The sequence below is a fragment of the Microplitis demolitor genome, chromosome 1 (genome assembly GCF_026212275.2).
Source record: "Microplitis demolitor isolate Queensland-Clemson2020A chromosome 1, iyMicDemo2.1a, whole genome shotgun sequence".
Classification (NCBI taxonomy): Eukaryota; Metazoa; Arthropoda; class Insecta; order Hymenoptera; family Braconidae; genus Microplitis; species Microplitis demolitor.
The window spans coordinates 20,796,917-20,823,520 of record NC_068545.1 but is presented as its reverse complement, the minus strand read 5'-3'; the positions used below and the strand labels follow the sequence as shown (position 1 = coordinate 20,823,520).

At 31.6% G+C, this 26,604-nt stretch overlaps 7 protein-coding genes and 1 non-coding gene across 10 annotated transcripts; 4 read left to right on the top strand and 4 right to left on the bottom strand.

Annotated features, from left to right (window-relative positions):
• Positions 1-314: 314 nt before the first annotated feature.
• Positions 315-2,310, top strand: LOC103571221 (serine protease snake). Its single transcript, XM_008549302.2, has 5 exons — positions 315-482; positions 544-1,035; positions 1,123-1,393; positions 1,484-1,740; positions 1,816-2,310. Exons 1-5 carry the CDS (start codon positions 407-409, stop codon positions 2,148-2,150), a joined length of 1,431 nt encoding a protein of 476 aa, XP_008547524.1. The 5' UTR covers positions 315-406; the 3' UTR covers positions 2,151-2,310.
• Positions 2,311-2,901: 591 nt separating this feature from the next.
• On the top strand, positions 2,902-2,974 carry Trnak-uuu (transfer RNA lysine (anticodon UUU)). Its single transcript has one exon. It is a non-coding gene; the product is annotated as a tRNA-Lys (tRNA).
• A 1,881-nt stretch (positions 2,975-4,855) lies between these two features.
• LOC103571222 (actin-related protein 8) lies at positions 4,856-7,445 on the bottom strand. The gene is made up of 8 exons (XM_008549303.3): positions 7,292-7,445; positions 7,053-7,220; positions 6,484-6,975; positions 6,071-6,415; positions 5,834-5,980; positions 5,509-5,728; positions 5,293-5,421; positions 4,856-5,215 (listed from the first exon to the last, which is right to left on the bottom strand). The coding sequence occupies exons 1-8, from the start codon at positions 7,319-7,321 to the stop codon at positions 5,043-5,045; spliced, it is 1,704 nt and encodes a 567-aa protein (XP_008547525.1). The 5' UTR covers positions 7,322-7,445; the 3' UTR covers positions 4,856-5,042.
• A 1,528-nt stretch (positions 7,446-8,973) lies between these two features.
• LOC103571225 (probable splicing factor, arginine/serine-rich 7) lies at positions 8,974-10,930 on the top strand. Of its 2 annotated transcripts, none has more exons than XM_008549309.2 (2): positions 8,974-9,556; positions 9,647-10,930. In XM_008549309.2, exons 1-2 carry the CDS (start codon positions 9,250-9,252, stop codon positions 10,843-10,845), a joined length of 1,506 nt encoding a protein of 501 aa, XP_008547531.1. In that variant the 5' UTR covers positions 8,974-9,249; the 3' UTR covers positions 10,846-10,930. The 2 variants fall into 2 exon arrangements, with proteins under 2 accessions (XP_008547531.1, XP_008547530.1); XM_008549308.2 differs by having other exon boundaries at positions 8,975-9,571.
• LOC103571224 (dual oxidase maturation factor 1) lies at positions 10,842-13,052 on the bottom strand. Of its 2 annotated transcripts, XM_008549307.2 has the most exons (9): positions 12,969-13,052; positions 12,693-12,831; positions 12,445-12,502; positions 12,139-12,375; positions 11,700-12,065; positions 11,516-11,632; positions 11,322-11,422; positions 11,063-11,211; positions 10,842-10,994 (listed from the first exon to the last, which is right to left on the bottom strand). In XM_008549307.2, coding segments are annotated over exons 1-9 (1,236 nt in total). In that variant the 5' UTR covers positions 12,971-13,052; the 3' UTR covers positions 10,842-10,927. The 2 variants fall into 2 exon arrangements, with proteins under 2 accessions (XP_008547529.1, XP_008547528.1); XM_008549306.3 differs by lacking the exon at positions 12,969-13,052 and having other exon boundaries at positions 12,693-12,861.
• LOC103571223 (protein tramtrack, beta isoform) lies at positions 13,039-15,354 on the bottom strand. The gene is made up of 5 exons (XM_053742533.1): positions 14,564-15,354; positions 14,288-14,464; positions 13,774-14,206; positions 13,251-13,691; positions 13,039-13,126 (listed from the first exon to the last, which is right to left on the bottom strand). Exons 1-4 carry the CDS (start codon positions 14,747-14,749, stop codon positions 13,294-13,296), a joined length of 1,194 nt encoding a protein of 397 aa, XP_053598508.1. The 5' UTR covers positions 14,750-15,354; the 3' UTR covers positions 13,039-13,126; positions 13,251-13,293.
• A 2,579-nt stretch (positions 15,355-17,933) lies between these two features.
• LOC103571226 (protein transport protein Sec61 subunit alpha) lies at positions 17,934-20,333 on the top strand. Its single transcript, XM_008549310.3, has 7 exons — positions 17,934-18,167; positions 18,325-18,392; positions 18,572-18,637; positions 18,747-18,957; positions 19,038-19,462; positions 19,546-19,935; positions 20,019-20,333. The coding sequence occupies exons 1-7, from the start codon at positions 18,161-18,163 to the stop codon at positions 20,280-20,282; spliced, it is 1,431 nt and encodes a 476-aa protein (XP_008547532.1). The 5' UTR covers positions 17,934-18,160; the 3' UTR covers positions 20,283-20,333.
• A 781-nt stretch (positions 20,334-21,114) lies between these two features.
• Positions 21,115-24,616, bottom strand: LOC103571227 (integrator complex subunit 5). Its single transcript, XM_008549311.3, has 6 exons — positions 24,213-24,616; positions 23,987-24,128; positions 23,505-23,911; positions 23,291-23,426; positions 21,519-23,197; positions 21,115-21,433 (listed from the first exon to the last, which is right to left on the bottom strand). Exons 1-6 carry the CDS (start codon positions 24,435-24,437, stop codon positions 21,200-21,202), a joined length of 2,823 nt encoding a protein of 940 aa, XP_008547533.1. The 5' UTR covers positions 24,438-24,616; the 3' UTR covers positions 21,115-21,199.
• Positions 24,617-26,604: the final 1,988 nt, after the last annotated feature.

The following is a 26,604-nucleotide window of genomic DNA, read 5'->3' as shown; positions in this document are numbered from 1 at the left end:
TCTAGAAATTGTGGGAATCACAAATTTCTTAGAAGAAATATTAAAATTTTTCCAGAGTATGACGTTCTATGGACCAGAAATAAATGCATATGTATATTCATTAAATAAAAATTTTTTAACCAGAAGTGTCATCATAATCACATTTAAATAATGATACAACTGTATAATTAATGACAAGAGGTCACACCAAGGATTGACGCATGTGGTTTCCAGGATAAAATTCACGTAAATATGCATGTTTTTATTCTTATATCTAAAAACTTAGTGGGGATAGAAACGACTGAAGAGAATACGCGCCGATGAGACACGCCAGAGTATATTGTGAAAGGTCGTCACAGTCATTCGTCTAAAATGAGCATTCATCAGATTTAAATATTTCAATTCTTCACAAGAACTATTTATCAACATGAATTCAATTATTTTGTACTCGATATTTTGGAGATTAACTTCTATTGCGATTGTTTTTGGACAATTTTATGAAGGTAAAATATTCATAAACATTTATTAAAACTTTTAAAATACTAATAAGTGCGCATTGTATAGGCGAAGATTGCAGTCTGAGTGATAATACACTGGGCGTATGTAAATCGTTATCAAAATGTGATGCTGTTTATCAAGAACTATTATCCGGGAATATTCCCAAGAGTATTTGCAGCTACGTGGATTTTGAGCCAATCGTTTGTTGTCGTACATTGACAAGTACCAATAGCGGTAAAACAAGTTTTGCAACAAGAGGAACAACACGTAAGCTAATAACAACAACACAAAGGTCAACAAGTTGGTTTTTTACGACTAAAAATCAAAAAAGAACAACAGAACGTGAAAGCGATTCATGGATTTTTGAATTTCCTGAAACTAGTTCACCTACATATCCTGATAATACTAATCAATTTAATTATAATAACCATCATTATGATAATAATAATTATAATAATAATAATAATAATAATGATAACAATAATAATAATAATAATAATGATAACAACTATAATAATAACAATCAATTTCAAAGTAGAGGTAATTTAGCAAGACAAAGTAAGTTGATTAAAATCCTAAAATAACTACAACACTATTTCAAAATTTTCTCTATGAAAAAACGATATTTTTTGTTTGTTCTATAAGAATGTTCAGAATATGCACGTTCAATCTACACACTGGTAACACCACCAACATTAGCAGGGAATCGTCAACCGGTTAATGTATCTCTCTGTGCAATAAAGTCTCAAAAACTTATTGTTGGTGGTACTAAAGCCGCGCCAAAAGAATTTCCGCATATGGCAGCTATTGGATATAATTCAAACTCAGGAGGGGAAATTTTGTGGCTTTGCGGTGGCACACTAGTCTCGGAAAATTTTGTATTAACTGCTGCTCACTGCACTTTCTCTCTGGATTAGTAAGTCAATAGCAATAGTTATTATTAATTATGAAGGAAAAAAATTTTTGCACACGATAAGTTTATTTTTTAATTTAATTAAAATTTTAGCGGGAAAGCAACTCGGGTCAGAGTGGGCGATTTAAATTTAAAACGAAGTGACGATGATGCAAGACCTCAAGTGCGTAAAATAATTAGTATAATTCGTCATCCGGATTACAAAAAGCCGCTAGAATATCATGATATTGCGCTTTTAAAACTGGAAAGTCCGGTAAAGTTTGACGCTTGGGTAAGACCGGCTTGCTTGCCCTATGGAATGATGAATACCGAAAACGCTATTGCTACCGGATGGGGTCGAGTCGATTGGGGTAATTTTTATCTGTTACTTCGTTAATATTTGAATTATTTTACTGTAAGTTTTAAACGTAAATAAAAATTTTCAGCCGATGAAGAAGGATCTGAAGATTTGCTCAAAGTAACTTTGGCGATGGTACCTCACCGAACGTGCAATTCAAATTTTATGGCTGGCGGTAATGATTACAAGTTGAAACAAGGTGTGATAGATGAGTGGCAGTTGTGTGCAGGTGAAGAGGGCAAAGATACGTGTCAAGGGGACAGCGGTGGTCCATTAGTTAATTTTAATAATGAATATAGTTGCATGTATAATGTTATCGGTATAACAAGTTTAGGGCGATTGTGTGGAAGTTTCATTCCGGGTATTTATACACGTGTTTCTTATTATATTCCATGGTTAGAACAAACTATTTGGCAGCGGTAACTTTTATAACTATTTTTATCTTTATACACTCTAAAAAATTGGAAGTAAATTTTGAGTAATTACGGATTTTATTTACATCCAAATGCTCCGGATTTACTCCTTTAATTTTTTACAGTGTATAAAATTTCTGTATGATTAGATATATAAAAATTGTAAATAAGAATAAATTTAATAAAAACCGACAGAATTTATTTAATACCTCGAAATAAGCAGCACCTGACTTTTTAAAAATTACCATACTTTAGATTATTAAATTATGGAAAACATATTTTTTGATTCTAAAATACTTTCATCTACATATACATGATTTCTAATGAATATTGTTAATCACCATACGTTCAAACTATATATGCGTGAACGCTATCTTTATCGAAAATGAAAGTTTTCTTATAAAAATTTAAACGACAAAAAAAAAAAAAAAAAAAAATTAAATTACGAACTATTTTTAAAATTTTCACTATTTCTTTGTTAAGAGAAATATTGAGACTCAAAAATAACATTCATAAAATATATATTCTAGTTTTCTAGGGTTAAAAATTTTTTTTAGGTTAAAGCTTGAAAAATTATTCCTGCAAGTCCAAAAACATCGATATTTGTCAAGAAAATCAGTTATTAAATAGAGATTCGATCTATTTGACGACTTTTTTTTTTTAATTTCTATTATAGAATGTTTAATTAATTAAAAATGACAATATTTTAGCTATTTAGGTACTTTAGGTTCATATGAAACCAATGATTTTTCACTAAACATGCTCGGATAGCTCAGTCGGTAGAGCATCAGACTTTTAATCTGAGGGTCCAGGGTTCAAGTCCCTGTTCGAGCGATTCTTTTTGATTTTTTTTATCAATTACTGTTAATAAATAACTAAAAATCTTTGATTACTATTGGCTTTAGCCATTAATTATTGTTAATAAATGGCTAAAGTTCAATTTTAACTTTTGTTAAAATAACATTACTAATTAATTAATTAATAAAACGGAAATATATAGAAAAAATTGTGAACTGAGAAATATCAATGAGATGTGAAGTTCCCCTATTCAAAAATTCCCATAGAATCCACTCGAATGCGACAAAAACCGCATAGAATCCTGTAGACTGTATTAGTTTCTATGTGGTGTTTGTCGAATTTAATTGGATTCTGTGGGAATTTTTGGATATGGTCTTAATATTTTAAAAATCAACCAACTATATGCCAAAGTACGTTATTAAATAATGGATGTAAATCTAATAATGCTGGTCCAATATTCATGCGCAAGCTTCAAAAAATAACGATATAGGGTAGAAGTAGCATTTGTAGCCACTGTTTCATTTTAGGACATTAAATACTTCATTTCATGTTCAACGTTTACAGGTGCTGAAAACAGCAACACCAGATATGATTCTGAAGTTAGCCAATGTCTAATAATTTTCAGATGTTGTTCGAAACGATAAATAATAATAAAAAAATATTTCAAAAAATTGCACTCATAGTTTTTAAAATTTTCTACCTGTATATTTAAAAAATTTTTTTTTATCATTAATTCGTTAAAAAAAAAATCCGAAAATTTTAAATTGTCTGTTAATTTCAGGATCATCGCGGGATTGTTATATATGCTTAAGCATCGAAGTATTCTATCGGAAATAAACTTGGAAAATAAAAATGACAAGGCTGACCGCATAAAATAATATAAATATGCAATAACGAACCCCAACAAAGAACTGATGCAGATCTTCACAATTGACATGTTGATTTGGCTACGTATTGCTGCCGCCAATATCACTTTTATTGCTTGCCAGCGATCGTAAGATGCATTGAGTCCAGGAAAAGCTAGAAACCCAGACTGCTTCAGTAATCCACATCCTTCCTTTTCTTCCACTATTGTAAATACTCACCAGTCACATTTTACTGCATCCTATTTCTATTCACCAACCACGCAGTACGTTTTATTTGTGTAGATAAAAAATGAAGACAAAGAAAATAAAACTGTAACAGAAATAAAATATCAATTGCTTTTCACTATAACAAAAAATTATACAACTATGAAAAGTATTAAGTAAAATTTTTAATACAATTTGTCTAAATAAAAAAAAAATAATTATTACGACTGTTTTAAATTAATTTGATTAAAATATAATAATAATTATTATCACCGTTGATGGTTGTATGATTGATAAATAAAAAAAATATTTTGTAATAAATAATTATTGCTAACGTTAACGATAAAATTCAAGTTGTTACAATACTCGAACAAAGAACAACGGTCACAAAGAAAAAGATTTTCCTGCTATACTTAAAGTTGCACCTTATTCTCTGCCGCAAACCACGTAAATTATGATGCCATCTGTGATTTCTAAGTTGCCGGTAAGTTACCGTTAGTTGAAATTACTATCATTTTGACGTCAAGATGGCCACCATTAGTTGGCGTGTCTCTCAATTGACATCAAGTTGCGGTCAATTTAATGAGTGTGAATGTAACTGAGGTGAAAAATTTAAATGTTTGAATAAACAAATAAATTCCAAGTAGAATGAAAATTAAAAAATGCGTATTTAGATCAATGAAAAATCTGCACGCGCCTTTTTTTAAATTTCATTATTTTATTTATTTAAAATTTATAAAATGTTTCATGTCTGCTTCATTCAGACTCATGTCAATTTAAACGGGTTTCGTTTTTTAGGACTAGTTTTTCAGGGTTTAAAATATTATTGTTTATATATGTACATATTATTAATATATATACAGACAATAAACCCGCATTTAAAAAATGGCCTTTAATTTTATTGCAAGCTGGAGTTAGCAGCAACTTTTGTTAAAGTAAAAGTTTCCCCAACACTTTCACGTTCAGGATACAAAATATAATTGTAATTAAAGATAATAAAATAATTTATTTATTTTTTTCTACACTGATTAACGTCACCACATAAATGGTGCTCTTTCTCGTAGCACACGAACCCCGTGATGTTCCCATTCCTGACGACCGATCCAAAGTTCTTGCGCTGACTCCAAACAACTCAGTATCGCTGCTCCTTTCCACGCTGTCATTCCCGAGTCCATTTCTTTTGGTTGCGTTATTATATCTAGTTGCTCTAAAAAATTTCATTCCATGATTCATAAAACAAATTATTTACATTTTCATAAACAATAATCGTAACTCGATACGTACCAGCTCTGTACATAAAAGGAATTTGTAGAGATATTCTGTTATGGAGCCACATGCCAATACCCTGAAATTTCATTCCAGAACCGACTACCAAAATGCAACTGTACATTTTACGTTTCAAATCTTCCGTTGCTGCAAAAGTTATTTAATATCACAATTAATTAATCAGCATAAATTGTAAATAAAATTTTTAGAATACTTTTCATGTGGAAAACTTACGGCAACGATCTATACTCTGTAAAATTGCATGGTCAAGACCTAGGAGCTGTTGGGGGCCTACTACAAAATCACGAGGAGCATCAAGGTCGCGATTCGAAAGAGCCATTGGTGCAGTATCTACAGCATCAACTACAACTTCTTCATCAGCTGTCGCTGCAGGGGCAGCAACTTCCTCTGGCATTTCTAATGTTTGTTCTAAATTCTCTTTCATTCCTCTCCTCTGTTAAAAAAAAAAAAAAAACAGAAAATTAAATAATAATTAATCCATTAATTATTAACATTAAATTTAATTTATAGATAATAATTAATAATTAAAATATCCTACACTAGTTTCGCGCAGATAATTTTCATCATGAGGATCTTCTGGATCACCCATGTAACGTTTTTGAATATGTACGTTATGTATTCCAGTTATTTTAAACAATTCGGGTTGAAACAGACTAAGTGGAGCTATCAAACATTCATCACCAACCTGATAATTAAGCAAATACACATATATTAATTTATAATTGATAATCATAATAAATCATATCAACAAGAGTTACATTAAAAATATTTTTACCTGAAGTGTGTACTTTTCTATAGGCGCGTTCGGTTGTTTGACAAGAAAAGATTTTTCTTGAGAGCCGCAAATATTTAAATCTACGTGACAGAAATCTTTTTTAAGCTCACCCAGCAGTACCGCATCCAATTTATTCGAAGGCTGGCAGGTTTTATAAGGGAACGCGGACTTTTGTAATAACCAGTAAAAGGTCTGCGTTATATTGCCACCCCCATAGTCCATTCTAACCCGAGTATTCCTGTGAGAAATACCGTCTTCAACACAAGAAACTGATGTCTTTTCATGGCCCACATCAACAACGCATGCGTATCCTAAACCAGCACCAAAAGTTGCTGCTACATGATCCTACAAATAAATTATTATTAATAATATTATTATTCTTGAACTTTTAAAACTAATCTGTAAAAATAAACCTGTATTAAAAAACAGCCACCAAAATCCATTTCACAAAGCAACAAGGTTGTCAATTCTTTCAAATATTGTCTATTATATATATCAGGTACAACAAGAACAGCTCGATAATGCTTCAACTCATTAACAGGAATTCCGAGTTTTTCAGTAATGACGTACTCCCAAATAGTTTTTAAATCCGCTAATATCGCGGTGATGCTTCCACCTGGACCCGAGTGTACATTGAGATCACCGCGACGATATGGAAAGTGAATATTATAATCATCTTCTGGACTTAAATTGAGTATGTCCTCACCGACAATTACGTCTTTGTCACTTTTTATCCATTCAACATTATTTGAAGAAACTATCTCGGGATTAGACCTTCTATTGAAAGCTGCTATTTGTTGTGGAGGCGTTGCGTACCTTCTGCGTCCATCTGATTGTAAGCAGGATTGCAAGGTATGTGAAACTTGTAATCGCGACTCTTCCATCGCTTGGGTCAACTCTTTCGTCTGTACAGATAAATATCAGGAATAAATAATTGTCATTTATAAATTCAAAATTTGTTAAAATATCGATTGCAAAATACCTTTGGTACCAATGCCGGTAGAAATACATCCTGATAGGGGATTCCATTGGGTAATCTCTTTCTCGCAACAGCATGCAAAATTGTTACTGGATTTAAATCAGAAGCTCTACCTATTCTGACATTCTGTGACCCTGGATGAATAATTATGACTGTTTGGGCTTGAATTTGCTGTAATTGTTTGAAAAATTGGTATAGAATAAATCAAATTAAATTAAGTAATGGATAAATATAGTAATTACTTCGGCACATGATTCATGAAATGCAGGCATTATTATTTTATTAACAATTAACCATTGTCGTAATAATTAATGGGTTAATTTCTTGCAAATACTTGTACTCAATTTATTATATTTTGTGTGATCAAGTCTCACTTAGAGTTTGTTTTTTGTTTACATTTCGATTCGTAAAATCACTAGTGACCTCTAGTTAAAAAAAGTGAGGGGCGGGATAATTTTGAATGTCATCTGACATTTTATTTAAGTTGAATAATTTATACACTATCATAGGGGTCTTTGTTTAATTTAAAAAAATGGTTTTGTAATTTTATTTCTTATAAAAGTCATTATAGAACATATCAGTGATGAAAATTCAGTTTAATTTATCATGTGGAAAAAAGGAAAATTTCTAAAGTTGAAAAAAAATTTTAAAAAGAGTTTGTTGTAAGGAATTTCTTTTTTTTTTCTTTTAATTGTTTATGATGTACGAAATAGTTCTGGTAATGAATGATAAGAGAATTGCACCCATATACTTAATAATAAAACAAAAACAAAAAATAAAAGAAAAAAAAATGAAAATAATAATAAAACGGAATAAAAGAACAAAATGAAAGGATTTATAAATTGAAATAAATAGTTCGTAAATGTGTAAAGTCGAATTTGTATGGTTCCACGTTCATAATTAAAAAAAAAATTGAAAAAACAATTTTTTGAAAAAAAAAACTATCTATTATGTATATATATTCTTTTTTCGACTTGATTTTTGTATTTGTTCAGTCGGTTTAAGTGATTGAGTTTCAACAAAAAAATTTTGTATTTATGTATTTTCTGAAGTATTCTAAAATTATTAATTTGAGAGAATACTTGCTGTACTCAGTGGGGACTCGCCCTCACCGGGCAGTTATATTGATAAATAAAGTGACTTAAATCTGTTGTTTTCAGCTCCATATCTGATGCGATTCCCATTGAGAAACCAGTATGTTCTGAGTAAACTCAATTCGGATAAGAGGTAAAGAATTGGGACTCTGACACGTAACATCACGAGTTGCCACGGCAGTACTTTCCAGAGTAGAATAATAATATAAGGCATACATGATCCTATAATTTTTTTTTTTTCATCCTCTATTTTTTATTTTCTTTTTTTCCTCTATTTTTCTTTAATTTTTTTTTTTTTTTTTGGGTGTGTATGTATGTAAACTCTTTGTAACTTTTTAACTAATGAATCGATTTGGATGGTTGAGGTGGCAATCGAAAGAGCTTGTTGGCCGTCAACTTTCCTGAAAATTTCAGATCATTTGATCAAATAGGTTCATCAATCGGTTTATTCGTTCGAGAGATATTGTTTGAGAAAAAATCGTAAAAAACGTTTTCTTTCGAAAACAAAGGCATACAAAAGTATTTTCGAGCTCGAAGAGAAAATGTATCTACAACAATTTTCTGAGCTCAAGGAGCTCGAAATAGGCGGGAAGTTTTGGGGCTGGCCCGCAGGGTCAACCGACAGATCGATTTTTTTCGAATATATAACACAGCGCCATCTCCGACCCTATGTCAAAAATTACTTCCATCATGTTTCATCGATGGTAACAGATCAACCGATTACCCACGACCATTTCCGTCCATTGCGAGATAAAATTTACTACAAGTAAATAAAATCGATAAAGGTTATTCATTTCGAGAATAGAGGTCGCTCCGTACTCATGAATTATTTCAACGCAACGATATGATGCGAAAACACGAACGTTAGTGAACGATGGCGATGCTAAAATGCGGTAGAAATCATGTGAACAACATTAAACAACAGTGTCTTTGAATTGAATAAAAACAATAATAAGCAAATAAATATTAATAAAACGTCACACAATAATAATTGACAATGACTCACTTTTGTAATTACAATTGAAATAATAAACTAAATAAGTATAATTGGTCCCAGCACCGCCGGTTGATAAAATTATAACCTGTGCATCAGAAAACTCAATGAAATGGCGGTGGGTACAACAAAAGTTGTCCAAGTGACAAATATCGCTCCCCAGGCAACTAAAGACCAAATGCAAACGTTATTCGGTTATCTAGGCAAGATCGAAGACATAAGATTGTATCCAACAATACGTGATGTTGCTGTTCCTGTCCAATCACGCATTTGTTACATCAAATTTCACGACCAAGGCAGCGTAGCAGTTGCCCAGCACATGACCAACACCGTGTTCATTGATCGTGCTCTGATCGTTATTCCCTATCAGAATGGAGACATTCCTGATGAGCAGCGTGCTCTTGAGCTTACCAACAATGGTACTGTAGTTCCAGGTACGATTATGCCCAATTAATCTTCAATAAATATCAACATTAACTCTAAATTTAATTATTGTGTTTTAATTGCAGGCCTGTATCCTTCAGAACCAAAACTCCCAGCAAATGTCGTCAATTCAATTGATGGAATTCCTCCGAATCATCTGATATCGACGATAGATCCAAAGCTGGACGCTCACGGATTACCACCGTATCCGCCTTTGCCAGGACACCTCGACAGTAGACGAATTGAGGAAATACGAAGGACACTAATTGTCGCAAATTTGGATCCCTCTGTATCAAATGATCAGTTGTTGGAATTTTTCGGTAACAATAATATAGAAATAAAATATCTGAGACTCTGCACAAGAGACTCTGATACTGATCACTATGCCCTGATTGAACTCAATGAGCAAGCTCAGGTAGTCACAGCTCTTATGCTTAATGGTAAGTTGATTGCTGATAAACCAATTAAATTATACCACTCAATGCAAGCGATATCTAAACCTGAAGCTAAAAGCAATGAAGCAGCCCAGAAAGAAATCGAGGAGGCAATGTCGCGGGTCAAGGAAGCACACAACCTTATATCTGCTGCCATTGATCCCATGATTGGTATGTTGTCAAAAGACAAACGCAGTCGCAGTGGATCGCGCAGCAGAAAATCAAGATCACGGTCACGAGGCAGACGTCGCTCGAGGTCACGGAAACGTTCGCGGTCACGGCACAGGAGATCCCGGTCCCGGCATCGACGGCGCTCACGGTCGCGCTCTAAACGTCGGTCACGCTCCAAGGATCGCAAGCGCAAGTCTCCGTCACGCAGACGCAGCAGTTCCCGCAGTCGGGCGCGCTCGCGGTCACGGTCCAGGAGATCGCGGTCCCGGCGCTCGCGTTCGCGCTCGAAAGATCGTAAGAAAAAATCATCGCCACGTAGACGAAGTCGCTCGCGGTCCCGCAGCAAAAGATCCAAGTCCAAGTCCAGGCGGTCGAGGTCTAAATCAAAATCAAAGTCCTCCAAATCCAAGTACTCGGAAAAGTCTCGTGATAGAGATAAGGACAAGGATAAAGACAGAGATAGGGACAAAGAAAGACGGAGTAAAGATAAATCTGACGGTAATGGTAAAAAAGACAGCGACAGGGATAGAGATAGAGACAGAGATCGGGATAAAGATCGCGAGAGAAGTGAGAAAAAATCAAGCAGGGATAAAAAAGCTGACAAAGAGTCTAAAGAGAGGTCTGATGATAAATCATCGTCACGCAGTGACAGTAAAGAAAAAATAGAATCGGAAAATTGAATTATTCATATCGTTTTTTTTAATTGATGTGCAACATGTTTGATATAACGTAATGTTTTACAATAAAAAATTAACTTGAACATTACTTTCGTTTTCTTCTTGGCAGTGGTGGTTTTGAAATTAAGTTTTCAATTCTTTGAATCGATGGCCTGAAAATTGTTTGATTTTAATAATATTTATTTAACAAGTAACGTCATAAGTAATGAAAATAAAATACCCAGGTACTGTCAGTGAGTCGTGATTAACATATACTGCATGAGCTGTATCATCATATATATTTTCAATTTTAATCGGCATGGGTGAGACACGCAACAAATTTTTTTGAACACGTTCGGCAGTGGAACGTCGTTTCAGTTGAAGGAGCATCTACAAAAAAATAATTATTTGAATAATTAAATATTAAAGGTTAAAAAAAATAAAAAACAAATATATTTTATAAAATAATATAAGTAATGATAATTAAATAGACAACAAACCACGTCGGAATGATCTTTCGATATTCGCTCAGACATTTTTCCCAACTCCATCGATTCATAATTATTATATTTTTCTCTTGTATCATCTAACTCAACTTCTCCTATTAAATTAGTCATTAAAAAATAAAATTATAATAAAATTAATGCTGATTGTCTTTACTAATTATATATTTTCCTCATATATTTAAACTTACGGATAAAATATTCATCGTACTGATCTAAAATATCGATGCCCAGAAATGCTGATAAAGAATTCGGGCATCTCAGATCTAAAATAATTAGTACGGATGCCAAAATAAAACATAGCAGCCCTACAATATTATTAATTAATATTATTTATAAATTTTAATTAATCATAAGCTTTGGAAATAATTTTACCTCCACTTAATGTCAACCAGAACGTGCTACCATATGAAGTTGTGATCGCGCCACTTTCAAATAATATCACCAACGGTTTCGGATTGCGGACAAACATCCAAATGATGCAGCTCAGTATCATAAGAGCTCCAACTACTCCAGTACAGTACGCAGCGTATCGCGCAACAGATTGTAAAAATATATTTGCCAGAATCCAAACTGGAAAAGCTGTCCAGAGAACAATATGACAGTACCACCCAGCAGTTCTGTAAAACCTTCCGTACCTTAAACCTTCGCCGTCAATAGCCAGATAATCGACGATCCAAATAATTGGCACCGGCAGTCCTTTTCTTTGAGCTTCTCTGATACTTCTTTGAAGAAGACCAGCTACGTCGATTCATTTTTCATAAAATTGTGTCAATATTTATCAATAATTACTGTCGTTACAAAGTATAATTACCATTAGGACCAAAACCAAATCGACCTTGATCCCAAGTCCATGAAAATCGTTCATTGTAATTTATTATTTCTCTTTCAAGTACTGATCCTTTTTCAGCACGTCCTTGTAATGTGATGTTGACTGAACGTAATCCTATTTTTACTCCTATTTGAGCAAAAATTTCACTCGATTCACCAGCGCGATACGGTGTTATAGAATCGATTCGACCAGTCTCCCATTCTTGTCCATAATTACCAACTTTAAAATTAACAAGTAAATTTTTAAACTATGAAATTTTTTCTTCTAATAAAAAAGTAAAACTTTTACCCATTATAATTCCGCCAATTAAAATACTTAAAGTAGCTTTGACAATTGTGTAAATACTCTAAAATAATATAACAAAAATCAAAATATATATATTAATAAGAGAGCCAGTACCCGATCAAAGAACTAGTACCATCACTCATGTATTTGTATATTTATATTTACTAAATATACATGGAGTGATCGAGTACTAGCTCCCTGATCGGATACTAGGTCTTTTACCTTAATTAATTTTAAAAAAAAATACTCACTTTAGTTTTAGTGTAACCCGGGATAATAAGTAAATAAGTTACCGCAAGAACGACGAAAATAAAAATGATACTAGTTTCAACAACATCAATAGTAACCCAGGTATTATTGCTGCCATAAATAGCAGGGAACCCTTCCGTCCTACCGAATTGATAAAACCACGACATTTTAATTAACTTTTTTTATAAAAAATATATCTTCAATATTACAAATAAAAATTAACCGAGTAGATGAGGGAGAGGCGCGACACGCCAGTTATTTAAAAAGAATAAACTTACATTACTCATCGGAATAAACGAATACTTCCTTCGTCACATAAATATATGACATATAGTTACTGTTAATTTTTTTATCACCAAACAGTTTCCGCAGAGCGAATTGACAAGCTCTCATTTTTTAAGAGAAAATTTATAAAAGTATGAAATAATAACAGCATCTATATAGTAACGTTTATATAAATTCATAACAATATTAGTATTAATAGTAATAATAATCATAATAGTGTTGATAATAATATAAATATTAATAATAATATACAAGATAATTTAATAATACTTAACTATAAATAAAAGTGATAATACAATGGTGGTTAAAATAAAATATTCAAACATTACTCGTGACAAGCGATGGCTTATTGTGCTTATTTCTTTTTGTATTGTGATAGAGATAAGAGTGAACACGAAGACTATTACTATTTTTATATTTGTTGCCACACAATTTGCAGGTGAGACTCTCAAGTGGGCCGTGTATGTAACGAACATGAAGCTTTAAATTTTCTTTACGTGTAAAGTGTCTCAGACACCATGGACATGAGTACATGCGAACGACTTTCCCTCTTTCGACACGTAACGTTGGTCCTAATTCTGAAACAACACGCAATGTCGTTTCCAGAGGTAATGCACTGTGAGGAATTCCTCTGACTGTGCGCCGGCCTTTTGGTGACTTTGCTTGATTGGAAGACTCGAGTCCTGGATCTTTTTGGCTGATGTCATCGGCCACTCCTGAAGTAAATTTAAATTTTAATTCAAAATTTTATTATTTTTTTTCTATATTTGACATTGACATTGACAAGACTTTCTTTACCTGGTGGTTCCTCATAATAATCTGGATAAGAAGCATCTGAACCAAGTACTGGGACTTCGTCTTCACTGACAGCAGCACCAGAAGTTGAACATCCGACCCCGTATGTGTAGTCCAGAACTCCGTCACTGGGTTTAAAATTTTTTCGCGTCTCCGAAGTGAAGTCGAGCGGCTTTGCTGGACTGTCACTTAAATTTTCGGGTAAAGTATCTTCAGTTTTTGAAGAAGCTACCGGAGACTCTGCAGATTTTTGTTTGTAATTATCGTCATCTCTGAATGTTGGGCTTGGAGACGTGATTCTTACAGTTGACTGAGTACTCTCGTGATCATGTGCGTTAAAATTATCAGCCGATTCAACGGACACGTCTAAATCATCATCTATCATTTCTGTTTTCATATCACTCTCCATCCGCGTGCATAAATCGTCTTTGTCTTTCTAAATCCCCAAACATACAAATAAAAATAAAATATCCACATAATGATAAATTTAAAAACCATAAACGTTAAAAATATTTACTTCTGTTTTATCTTTAGTTAATCCTTTTATTTGTAAAGTTTCAGCTACTTTAAGAAAATTATTGATGTCTTCTTGCTTGATGCTGACTTCTCCTTGATACATAAAGTTCAGCATCGCTGACAAATCACGTGAGTTAACGTCTTTTAAAATAACTATAGGATGTTTACATGTGTTTCCCTAGCGAGATATTTAAATAATAAGTATAAGTATAATACATAAAAAATATAAAGAAGATAACTTTGTAATTATATAAATAACTTGGGTAAATATAATTACCTTGAATAAATCTCTGAAGTAGGAACTACAAACAGACAATATTAATTTATGCGCATGGAATATTTTTCCTTCAGCAGCCAGAGTAACATCAACTAGATGTTCATCGGTCAACAATGAATACAATCCTGATGATAAATTTGACGGGAAGCTATTCCATACCAGCGAGAATTGTTCTTCAGCCATCATTAAATATTTAGCTTTGAGATTTCAGGATTCAAGATTTAGACAATAATAGTAATTATTATTATTTATTATGTTAATAATAATGATAATAATAATAATAATAATAATAATAATAATAATAATAACAACAATAATACTGATAATGATGATGATGACGTTTAGAAGAATAAGATTTAAAATTAACAAAATATATATTTAAACAAATTAAAAGTTGTCACTTGTTTTAATTTGTCTTGAGTTATTTATTTTAAAAAGCTCAAGCTTGTAACTCATGATAAAACTGCTGTGATTTATCAATTATGGTAAATAAACAATTTTTAATTGACGACGACTTGTTTTTCTCCTCTTTTTTTTTTTCTCAATGTAAGATGCGATCAGTTGTGACAATCAGGTATAATGCATAACTGCATCGTGAATCATGCTCCCATACGAGCACATACGAGTTTATACGACTTTTATTTTGTATATATATATAATGTAAAACACATTCGTGATACATACGAGATTGTTTTTTTCTCTTTGCTTTATTTATATGACAGTTATACAGTATATAGGTTTTTTACGCGTATGCGCGCTAAGTAATATTACTTTATCACCATCTTTTGATAGGAATATCAACTAAATTCATGGTTAAAAATGTTTATATATGTATTTAAATATTTTGTTTACTTTTAAATAGACATAGAAAACTTTTAATTTTTAAGTTCATCAATTTGTTAAGTGTATTGTCACATTGCACTTCATTAATTGGAATTTAAAATGAGTGTGAATGTAGGAGATGTGAAACAAATTTTAAATTTAAAATATTAAAAAAAAAAAAAATGCAGGTACAGATTTTCAAATTCTATGTGCGCATTTTAAAAATTTTATTCGATTTAAATTTAATTTACTCATTTCAAAATTTTTAAAGTTGTCAACTGTCAGCTACATTCACACATATTTAAAATATATATATTTATGAGTGTGAATTTAGCTGACAGTTGACAATTTTTTAAATTTTGGAATAAATCAATAAAATGTAAGTAAAATACATATTTAAAATAACAAAATTCGTATTTAGATAAAAAAAATCAGTGCGCGCATTTTTTTAAAATTCACTATTTTATTTTCTTTATTTAAAATTTAAAAATTGTATCGTGTTTGCTACATTCACACTCATGTGCTGAAAGTAGCCGCCATTCAAAAAATTTAATTGTTTTCAATAATCGAAGTAAATACTGACAGGCAAAAATTTTAAACAATGCATGTGAAGAATTTTCAAAAATTTTATTGTGTATATTTTTAAAAATAAATTCTGTTGACAGTTAACTTGGTAATTTAAAACATAAAAATTGTCTGATGTCGGCTACCTTCAGCATCATCAAGTTTTTTTGGTGGCTCTCTAGAAAATTTCAAAAAGGAAATTCTAGTGTAAATGGAAGACAAAGCAAAAGTTTGAAAATATCAAGTAAAAATATAAATATATATGTATGATTTCATTTTCTTCTTTATAATTCTTGTTTTGTTGTTTTTTTTTCTTTTTTTCACTGCGTATGTTTATGTAAATTGCAAAAACTGTCAATAAATAAATTAGAAAAAAAGAAATTTTATAATTTTCCGGGACTGAGATTTAAATTTTCAGAGTTCCACAATCTAGAGTTGTCATTTCCGGGTCGACTGTCATCAAGAGTGCGATCAGAAAGAGCCATCACCATTTTCTTGGTCGGTAATAATTAATGAATAAAAAAAAATGTTCGTATTATCGGTAGTTTATATTAATTATTGTCTAAGTACTTGAATATTAAAATTACAATGCATAATACGTGTATTAATGTAATTGTAATGAACCTGCAACGATACTTCGGTACTGGATGTACATAAAAAACGTAAAATTAAATAATGACAATTTAAATGATTTTTTAAAATTTATTTAAATATACAATTATCTTAATTTCTACAAGAATAATTTTCATTTATTATTTATTATTAAAAACAATAATTTAATAATAAAAATTTATTATTTAAATTTTTTATAAATTTTAAATTACTTATTTTCATGATTTCATTTATTATTAATTATATACATTTTTTTTAATGCAAGATAATGTTAAAAAAATAAAAATTATTATTAAAAATTTCTTTTTTTATACAACTGCCTTTTGATTACAAACTACTGGCAATTCATTAAGTTTTTTATTTTATTTTATGCCGTACTTTTATATTTTTAATTCATAAAAAACTCATGTAGATTTTGAGCTAATTTAAAATATTAAATTGAATAATACAATATATTTATATGTAATATAATAATAATAATAATAATAATAATAATAATAATAATAATAATAATAATAATAATAATAATAATAATAATAATAATAATAATAAATACACAGATATATTATTATATAATCATTCGAGTACGCAATAAAAGACCAAATGTTACATAAATTTATGATCTAACATTAAAATGTTTTACAATAAAATTATTTTCATATATATAAAGTGATCATCACAAATTATTTTTCATGCTCATTAGAGCAATGACTACCCTCGATGTATTTATTTACCAAATTTAAAAAAGTTTTATTTCTTGTATGGCCAGTTTATTATTTCTATCAATCAATTATTTTTTTTCTATCATCTTAAACATTTAAATTAACAATCACTCTAAGCAATTAACGATCGTTGCATTTTTTTATACCAATATCATGTATATTGTACATTATTATTAAAGTGACAAAATAAAAACAAAAATATTTTTGCTACGCAAAAATCTAGCGACTTTAAATTTATAATTTACATCGCATCAAATTTTTGTAATCGTTTTTTTAGTTTACAGTAGATTTTTCTTACACGCATTTTTACATCTCTACCATCCACAGATCACTCAAATTATAATTTTTCACTTGAGTAAACTTTATTAAATAAATACCTATACATAATTACAACTCTACCAAATAACATCACCACCTTATCACATTCTAGAAAAAAAAATTTCCATAACTACACCTGTGACGTATGGAATTTATGCGCACCGAGATTATGAATTGCGCGCGCGTTAAATCTGCGATACTCGCGCCACGCGTTTGATTTTACATGTATGACCTCCCTCTGGCGGAATAACGGTGCTCGTGGTTAAAAAAATATGCCGTGCCGGCGAGTTCGTCAGCCAACATCATCAGATCACGTGACCACCTCGTATTGATACGTGTCGTATAAGTGAGCCACGATTCGTTGGTTCTCACTTGCCAGCCGAGCGTTTTCATCATTTTAGTGGAGATTATTCAGCCGCACACGATACCGTACATACGAGTGTCTCCAGCTAAAGTTTAACATACTTTAACTTGGCATTTGACGTTAAAATAATTATTTAAAAGTGTTTATAAAGTGTCCCATAGTGTCGGCAAACATTTACCAAAACACGGATTCACTATGGGGAGTAAGTATTTTATTCAAATACTTATTATTTATTTATTTCTATGTCATCGTTATATATTTTTTGGTTACTCAAATATGTGTGGATCAAGTGGTCAACATATTGGACATGGTGTTTTAGTATTTATAACTTGGTGTTAATTAATATTATTACGTTTCAGTTAAATTTTTGGAGGTGATAAAACCGTTCTGCAGCATTCTGCCGGAAATAGCGAAGCCACAGAGAAAAGTAAGTTAAATAACTATTTTTGGGCTCCATTATTTTTATATTCAAACATACTGATGTTTACTGCTACTGTTAATTTATGATAATTATTATTAATTAATAAATATTCTGCTCAATAAGATTTTATGGCTGGCATTTATTGTTTTTGTTTATTTAAAATATTTATTTAACTTTTTTTTCAGATTCAATTTAGAGAGAAAGTACTATGGACTGCTATCACACTTTTTATCTTTCTCGTGTGCTGTCAAGTAAGATTTTTTTTTTTTTTAATTTATCGATGTTTTAATTGCTGAAAAAATAAATTCCAGATGTTTGATGAAAGTTTGTGATGACTAAAATATAATATTTTATTTGTAGATCCCACTTTTTGGTATCATGTCTTCAGACAGTGCGGATCCTTTCTACTGGATACGTGTTATCTTGGCTTCAAACAGAGGTACATTGATGGAGTTGGGTATTTCTCCAATTGTAACTTCTGGTTTGATAATGCAGTTGCTCGCTGGAGCTAAAATAATTGAAGTGGGTGATACGCCAAAAGACCGAGCACTCTTCAACGGAGCGCAAAAGTGTAAGAATCATTTCTTCAATATTTATTTTTAAAATTGTTGGTATTTGATAAGACTAAACTAAATATTTAATATTCCACAGTATTTGGTATGGTAATTACTGTTGGACAAGCAATTGTTTATGTTATGACCGGAATGTATGGAGATCCAGCTGAAATAGGAGCAGGAGTGTGTCTGTTGATCATCATCCAGCTCTTCGTTGCCGGTTTGATTGTACTGTTGTTGGATGAACTTCTCCAGAAGGGGTACGGTCTTGGAAGTGGTATTTCACTTTTCATTGCCACGAATATTTGTGAAACAATCGTCTGGAAAGCGTTTTCTCCTGCTACTGTCAACACTGGCCGTGGTACCGAGTTCGAGGGTGCGGTCATTGCATTGTTCCATCTATTGGCAACCAGACAAGACAAAGTACGAGCATTGAGAGAAGCTTTCTACCGCCAGAATCTTCCCAATCTCATGAATTTACTCGCTACTATTTTGGTATTTGCCATAGTCATATACTTCCAGGTAAATAATTTTTTTGAATTGAAGCATAAAAAAAAAAGAAATTATTTAAAAAAAAAATTCGGCTAATGTTAATTTAATTCCAGGGCTTCCGAGTTGATTTGCCAATCAAATCAACCAGGTATCGTGGTCAATATAGTAGCTATCCGATAAAACTTTTCTACACAAGTAATATTCCGATTATTCTCCAATCTGCTTTGGTCTCCAATCTCTATGTCATCTCTCAAATGTTAGCCGTTAAATTCCAAGGAAATATTATCGTTAATTTGTTGGGAGTGTGGTCTGATGTTGGCGGCGGCGGTCCAGCGAGATCTTATCCTGTGGGTGGTCTCTGTTATTATTTATCGCCGCCTGAGTCCGTTGGACACATTGTCCAAGATCCTGTCCACGCATTCCTTTACATTCTCTTCATGTTGGGCTCATGTGCTTTCTTCTCCAAGACATGGATTGAAGTATCTGGAAGCTCTGCTAAAGATGTATGTTTATATATTTACTATCTTACAAGGATAATTTTATTTTCTTAGATATTAATATTCATTTTATTTGAATTTATTTCCAGGTCGCTAAACAACTCAAAGAACAACAGATGGTAATGAGAGGACACCGTGACAACTCGATGATTCACGAATTAAATCGTTACATTCCAACTGCCGCTGCATTTGGTGGTCTCTGTATCGGAGCACTTTCTGTTCTTGCTGATTTCTTAGGAGCCATTGGTTCGGGTACTGGTATTCTTCTTGCAGTAACAATAATCTACCAGTACTTCGAAATATTTGTGAAAGAGCAGAGTGAAATGGGTGGAATGAGCACGCTATTGTTCTAAATATAATTAACATAGACTTTAAAGTAAAAGAATTTTTTTTTTTTTTTTTTTTACAATCAAGATATATCTTAAGTATAATTTATTTAAAAAAAAATATAATTAATCCAAGCTCGGATATTAATGGCAGTGTGTTTTTGCTCTGTCGTTTATGAAAGACGTTTATTTATAAGAGAAAAAAAAACACAAGAATTAACGTCCAGTTATTAGTTTACTTATTAAATGAAAAAAAAAATTATCTTGATACACACTTGGGTGATTCGAGGAAACTCAAGTTTTTGCCGCTCACGGCACGATCGTCTTCCTGATGATCATATAATAACACATACCATAATTCAAGACTTGATTGTACATAGAGTTTTATCGAAAGTCTCAATAAAGACAATCGATGTTTTTCTACTCGAGCTAGACAATGGCTCATACGAATGCGCGGAGCAGCGGCAATAGAACTTTCGTCGTAATTTTTATTTAAATGTTATGATGTCTGTTCAACAGTTTTATAATAATTATTATTATTATTATTATTATTATTAATTATATAGAGATATAAAATTAAAGCTCTCGGTGCATTCGTCAAGAATTTAAACAGGACGAGGTGCCCACCTTAGGGTAGATTGCTGAGAAATTCATTAAAGAATTTACTCATCTTAGGTACCATCATTCCTGTATTATTATTGATAATGATACAAATTAAATTAATTCTGTCTCTTGTATTTTTAAGAGTGATTTTATTAAAAAAAAAAAAAAAAAAAAATATATATTTCATACCACAATTTAATTTTATTTAAATCACTTTCATTTATTTCTTTAAAAATTTCAATAGCTAAACATTTATTCTTTAATATGTCTCACATTTATTATTTTTACAAACAATATATTTATTTATATTATTATTATTATTTACAAATGTACACTAAAACTCAACTCGTGTTGTCATTGTAAAAAAAAGTTGCGTAAACCATCCCTGTCTTACCGATATTTGCAATTAAAAATAATCTTAGTGTATTTGTAAATCTGATGATTGGAGTCGCTGCTGGATCTTGATCTTCGTCTCTCCAGCCGATACTCGCACCTTCGTTTAGAGTAAAGAGCGCTGGAGAAGGGACATTCTCATGCATGTAAGCCCATACGCATTCTTTCATTACAGTATTTATCTGTAGAAAAAAAAATCGTTACTGACGGAAAATATTATCAAGTAAAATGTAAATGAACATTTATATTTTTTTTTTTAAAACAAACCTGGTTAGGAGTGAGAATGGGTAAGACATCTGACAGACAATTGAGAGGTGTCGGCAGTAATTTTCCAAGAGCCATAACATTGACAAGTCTAGTACCTTCTTTGATGTCCCAATTAGCAATCACCGTTGCGGCAATAGCACGAAGTAAAACCGAACAGTATGTGAGAGCTGGCCTGTGTCTAGCAGTCAACTCCAGTAGAGTCCAAAGAAGAGGAATGTCTTTGAACCAGCGGCGAATCTGCAAATCTCTTTCTACGGTAACTTTAGTAAACTCTTCATCCGGCCACGGCAATCCGTTGTACATAACGTCAGGGGAAACTAGTTCGACAAGAAGCAAACTGACCATTGTCATGGCATCAAGATTTGGATAATGACTTAGCCCTTCGTTGGTACAACAAGCTTTTATGGCGTCCAGTAGGAGTAAACTATTGAAATCTATGGTATCTTTGTCAAAATTATTTTCAGGTACGGATCTTCTTGGACCCTCGCCAATAATTCCGGCATGAAAGACTGACGAATGTCGCTGAGCCAACATGACACTGGTTCCGTGTTTATGGTTTTGATGTAACAGCGAAAAGTCTTTAACTAGTTCATCAGGTTTAACTTTAGCTCCAAAATACTTTCCCGGTTCACCGTAAATACTGTTTTCAACAAGTTCGCGAATCGCGAGAACTCGCGCACATGGAAAACGCGATGTAATCCAAGTTATAAGTCGATGAGCTATTTTAGCACCGCGTTGTTTTTTTATTATGCTGTTTTCTGCTATGCAGATGAAGAAATAACGTATCACTGCTCTTGTTAATTTTAACGTCAAGTCTAAACTGTAGATGTAAGTACTCTGCTCAGTGGTGTGTAACAAATCTAAAGTTTTTGCTATATCATGAGCCAGTTCGGTGTCTTCGCATTTCATCATTAGAGTAGCGATTTGTTCAAGATTTGAATGCAACCCGCGGGAAATTAATTTTGATTTAAGAATTACTGCTCTGTCTGTTTTCTCCCACTTCAGCAGCAACGATAAATTTTTAAATAACTGTCTAGCTTCAGTATCTTTTTCCTCACTCGTGTACTGAATATCTCTCAAAGCTTGATCTAGAGTCTGAGTAAAATATCCGTGGCCGGATAATGGATTTTCTGGCTCTGGTTTTATAACTGGAAATATCACAATATTTTCTGCCACCAAACGAACAAAAGCCGCAAGATGAAAATCATCTTTTGAATTTCGCAGAGCGAATGAAGCTGCGGAAATAATAACATTCGGACTCTGAGCACCTAGAAGTGATATAAGACGCACAGCTGTCTGTACTCGTAGAGGTTGGGGATCTAAAAGTAAAGGCACTACAAGTGATAAATCTTGTTTGATTGATGTCATCAAAGCTATTCCTGCATTATGAGTCCCGTTCATTCGCATCAACAAATCTATTTCCTGGAGAATCATCTCGAGTATTTCCCGACAGACATTTTTAACAGTCAGAGCTGCGTTTACTCCATGGTAACCTACGTTGCTTGTATTCAAACTGGTGTCAAGGAGAATGCTTATTATCTGCCACGCTTCTTGTTCACACGCCAAAGCCAAGTGTACTGTCAAGTTTATCAAAACTTCAGGCTGATTGTCAAAATAGCTACACCAGTCCGTAGCAAATAATGCAAGACGTGGAATAACGTCTGGTCGTACTGGAAATACTAGAACACATTTTAAATTATAATTTTTTTACTTAACATTCAATACTTTTAATTTAAAATTCATTTATTCATTGACGTAGATGTTGAACTTACAAGTTTGAAGAACAACTGTCGTTATTACTTTAAGTAATAATTGCGAAAGAGACGCAAGCTTTAATAAATACGGTACTGTTGCTACTTTTTGACGTCTTGTCAAATCATCGTCATTTATATTTTCATTTAAACTCCACTGAAATAAATAATTTAGTAATTAGTATTACTTTATGAAAAAAAATGATTGTTCATGAAATTATTGTTATTTTATTACTCTAAATAAATCAAGAAGTGCGTCTTTGATTTCATAAAAATGACTGCCAGCCAAATGTCCCAAAATTTCTTTTACTGACGTAAGCAAAACATTTTGTGAGTTCTTAACGCCGGTGATTGAAAAATCTTTTAATCCCCAAAGCAAAACTTTTTTAATAATTAACTGGGGAAAACAACTTCCGATGTGAGCTACAACCCAATCAAAGTACGGACTGTAGTCGGCGATTGATTGCGTGAGGACATTCATACATGACTCTGCCTCAGTATCTGATAAATATTTAATACATCTTGCTGATAAATCGACTAAAATTCTTGTTGATTTAAATGACAGCCAATATTTCAAATATGCATTTATTCCAGAGTCTGGTAGCAAGTTTGCTCTTTTAGAATAACGCCAGGACAATTTACCTGCAGATAAATACAAAAATTAATTACCTATTTGTATTTTTTTTTTAATTATAAGTTTACAGGATAAATAAATACCAAGAAGATCTAGGGACCAACTGGCAACCAGAGGTGCCCAGGCTTGAGAATTACAAGACACAATTTCAATAAGTGCTTTGTGTATCTGAGGTACTGTTACATTCATGATCGATTCATCAACCAATGGGGAATTCGGGTGCATCTGTAAAAAATATATGATTTTATTGATATTTAAAAATATATTTAAATGTTTGTCTATATTCAATATTTGTAAATATATTCTTACCTCGACATGACGAATCTGACGATTTACTGCAACGAAAAATACCTTACTTAAATATTCTAAAACTGCTTCCCGAGCAGCTGGAAGATTTCTCAACAGTACCAATGCTCCAACTGTTACTTCATGACAATTAGTTCGTTGACATTGCTTAACTGATTCTGGAATGAATTTTCTAACCTCTGCTAGTATTTCTTCCGGTGATAACGATACATCTATAGGTTGCGACATTTTTTTTTTAATCAAACTCTTTTAAATTGTGCAGAATAATTAATAAAACAGAAATTATATAACAAATTATTTATCATTTGTTACTTCTTATTGAAAATAAATAAAACATAGTGTAGAGTAAATACACTGTTTGCTGTTGATGACCAGAATGAAGAATGACAACAATTGTAAGATCTGATTGAACAGTGCCGGCAACATTTCAAATTTCAACACTTGAGTTTTTTTTTTAATTACTCTGTAATTAAGGGCCAGTTTTACAAACTGGGTTTAAATTAATATTGCTAGTATATCGATTATATTAATAATATATAAATATACCAGCAATGATAATTTTAATCCAGTTTGAAATACTGGTGCTAAAGTTAAAATTCATTTTAAATATTTAATTTTCATTAATTTGTCACAGAATCATAAATTTTTTTTTAGATTCTGGACATTAAATTTTATTTTTATATTTATAATTATTGATAAAATGTCATATTTAAAAATATAAAAATAATTTAATTAGCAGCAAAATATCAAAAGTCATTTCAGTTTTCTATTAAATTAATTTAATAAATTAAAAATTGTCTTATTAATAAATTCATTAATAATTATCAAAAAATGAAATATCGAATTAATATTTTGTTCATAAAATATATAAAGGGAGAGAGGACTCGCAATCGTGTTCTAGTTTAATTAATAGGTAATTAAATAAAAATAAGTTTCAATTTTTTTATCATCTTATCAGCTAAAAATTTTCTATTGTCAATAAAATCAGTCAATACATTTAACACATAATTTTTTTTTTTTTTTTCGTTGATAGAATCGATATTATTTTTTTTTATAATAAACTTTTTTCTTTCTTTAATAAGAGCAACAAAATATAAATAGATTGTAAATAATCTCGACGATCACAAACTATTATAATGGAGTTGGCATGATGATATCAATATTTAATGTGATAACTTGATAAGTATAAATATACATATAAATATTAACGCCTTTTTTTCTTCTCTTGTTTTCGTCCACGATGAGGTCGTCGTGGAGTTACTTGTGGACTGCTTTCCGAGCAGTCTATATCACTTGTTGGATCTTCCTGAAAGTAAAACTGTCATCAGCATGGACAAATAATATCACTTACAAACTACCAATGAGCTGTTCTTTATTAGCTTTGTAGACTCAGTAGATCAAGACAACTATCTTTAATAATGTGAATAAGTAAAAAACTTACTTTTAACGAAGAAAAACCATCACCTGGCCAATTATGATAAATAGCCACGGTCAATATGCAAATAACTTGGAAGACAGCGCCGACATACAGTCCATACCTGATTATTTGTTCAAATAAAGTCTCCTCATCAGGTAGCAAGAGCCTCTTTATATGTTCGTTCTCCATCCCTCAGCTCTCAACACTCGTCCGATCATGAATGACCTGAAAAAAAGGAAAAACATTTAAAAAATTAATACCGCATATTTATTTACGTCATATTGATTAAAATGAACAAATAATTTATCTATTAAAGTCATCAGCATATAATGACAGTTGTAAAGAGCAACGTGCTGTAAATAAATAATAAGTTTACCTTTGTTTGTAATTTAAGCATCGGGTGGTGAGTTTTAGATATAACAGTACTCAGCACTCAGGGAAATCAATATCCAGCAGTCAAATCCGCGGCATCTATCTCCATGAAGTTGGTTATATTTCCTATCTCTCTCTGTCCTTTCTACCAACATACCAGACTTGTTATTCTAGAAAAATATTTCAATCTCAATGCCTTCAAATCTTCATATATTTTTCATTCTTAGAAATAAATAAAACAAATGGCAGTAAATTAATAAATAATCTCGAAAAAAAAAAATTCAAACTCCCGCCATTAGATCTATAATATAGAATTTTAATTACTCACTTAATTATTTAATTTTTTTTACAATGTAAAACATAAACATTTCACATTCGTCTTGAATTTATCTGTCATTCAAGTTATTCAAGTTTCTGTCAAGATGTCTCCAACAATAGACTGCGAGTGGCGCCACATATTAGCCAAATCTTTTATTAAAATTATTTTTTATTAATCAATAATAATTAATTAATCTATTAAAAATATTCGGATAAGCATTTAAATGACCCGGGACGATGAAGTTTTTTAAATAATTGCCTAGAAAACCGCGAAATAAGAGATTTCGA

Coding starts and splice junctions, on each gene's coding strand:
- LOC103571225 (XM_008549308.2), top strand. CDS start 9,250: ATGGCGGTGGGTACAACAAAAGTTGTCCAAGTGACAAATATCGCTCCC. Junction 9,572..9,646: donor CAATGGTACTGTAGTTCCAG/GTACGATTATGC, acceptor TTTTAATTGCAG/GCCTGTATCCTTCAGAACCA.
- LOC103571222 (XM_008549303.3), bottom strand. CDS start 7,321: ATGCCTGCATTTCATGAATCATGTGCCGAA. Junction 6,976..7,052: donor TACCGGCATTGGTACCAAAG/GTATTTTGCAAT, acceptor TTATCTGTACAG/ACGAAAGAGTTGACCCAAGC. Junction 5,981..6,070: donor TAGAAAAGTACACACTTCAG/GTAAAAATATTT, acceptor CTTAATTATCAG/GTTGGTGATGAATGTTTGAT.
- LOC103571227 (XM_008549311.3), bottom strand. CDS start 24,437: ATGTCGCAACCTATAGATGTATCGTTATCACCGGAAGAAATACTAGCA. Junction 24,129..24,212: donor GTCAGATTCGTCATGTCGAG/GTAAGAATATAT, acceptor TATTTTTTACAG/ATGCACCCGAATTCCCCATT. Junction 23,912..23,986: donor TTGGTCCCTAGATCTTCTTG/GTATTTATTTAT, acceptor ATTTATCTGCAG/GTAAATTGTCCTGGCGTTAT.
- LOC103571223 (XM_053742533.1), bottom strand. CDS start 14,749: ATGATGGCTGAAGAACAATTCTCGCTGGTATGGAATAGCTTCCCGTCA. Junction 14,207..14,287: donor TAACTAAAGATAAAACAGAA/GTAAATATTTTT, acceptor TTGGGGATTTAG/AAAGACAAAGACGATTTATG. Junction 13,692..13,773: donor TTATTATGAGGAACCACCAG/GTAAAGAAAGTC, acceptor AATTTACTTCAG/GAGTGGCCGATGACATCAGC.
- LOC103571221 (XM_008549302.2), top strand. CDS start 407: ATGAATTCAATTATTTTGTACTCGATATTTTGGAGATTAACTTCTATT. Junction 483..543: donor TTTTGGACAATTTTATGAAG/GTAAAATATTCA, acceptor CGCATTGTATAG/GCGAAGATTGCAGTCTGAGT. Junction 1,036..1,122: donor AGGTAATTTAGCAAGACAAA/GTAAGTTGATTA, acceptor TTGTTCTATAAG/AATGTTCAGAATATGCACGT.
- LOC103571226 (XM_008549310.3), top strand. Junction 18,393..18,571: donor TAGCGAAGCCACAGAGAAAA/GTAAGTTAAATA, acceptor CTTTTTTTTCAG/ATTCAATTTAGAGAGAAAGT. Junction 19,463..19,545: donor CCATAGTCATATACTTCCAG/GTAAATAATTTT, acceptor ATTTAATTCCAG/GGCTTCCGAGTTGATTTGCC.
- LOC103571224 (XM_008549306.3), bottom strand. CDS start 12,857: ATGTCGTGGTTTTATCAATTCGGTAGGACGGAAGGGTTCCCTGCTATT. Junction 12,376..12,444: donor AATTGGCGGAATTATAATGG/GTAAAAGTTTTA, acceptor TTAATTTTAAAG/TTGGTAATTATGGACAAGAA. Junction 10,995..11,062: donor GACTCACTGACAGTACCTGG/GTATTTTATTTT, acceptor AACAATTTTCAG/GCCATCGATTCAAAGAATTG.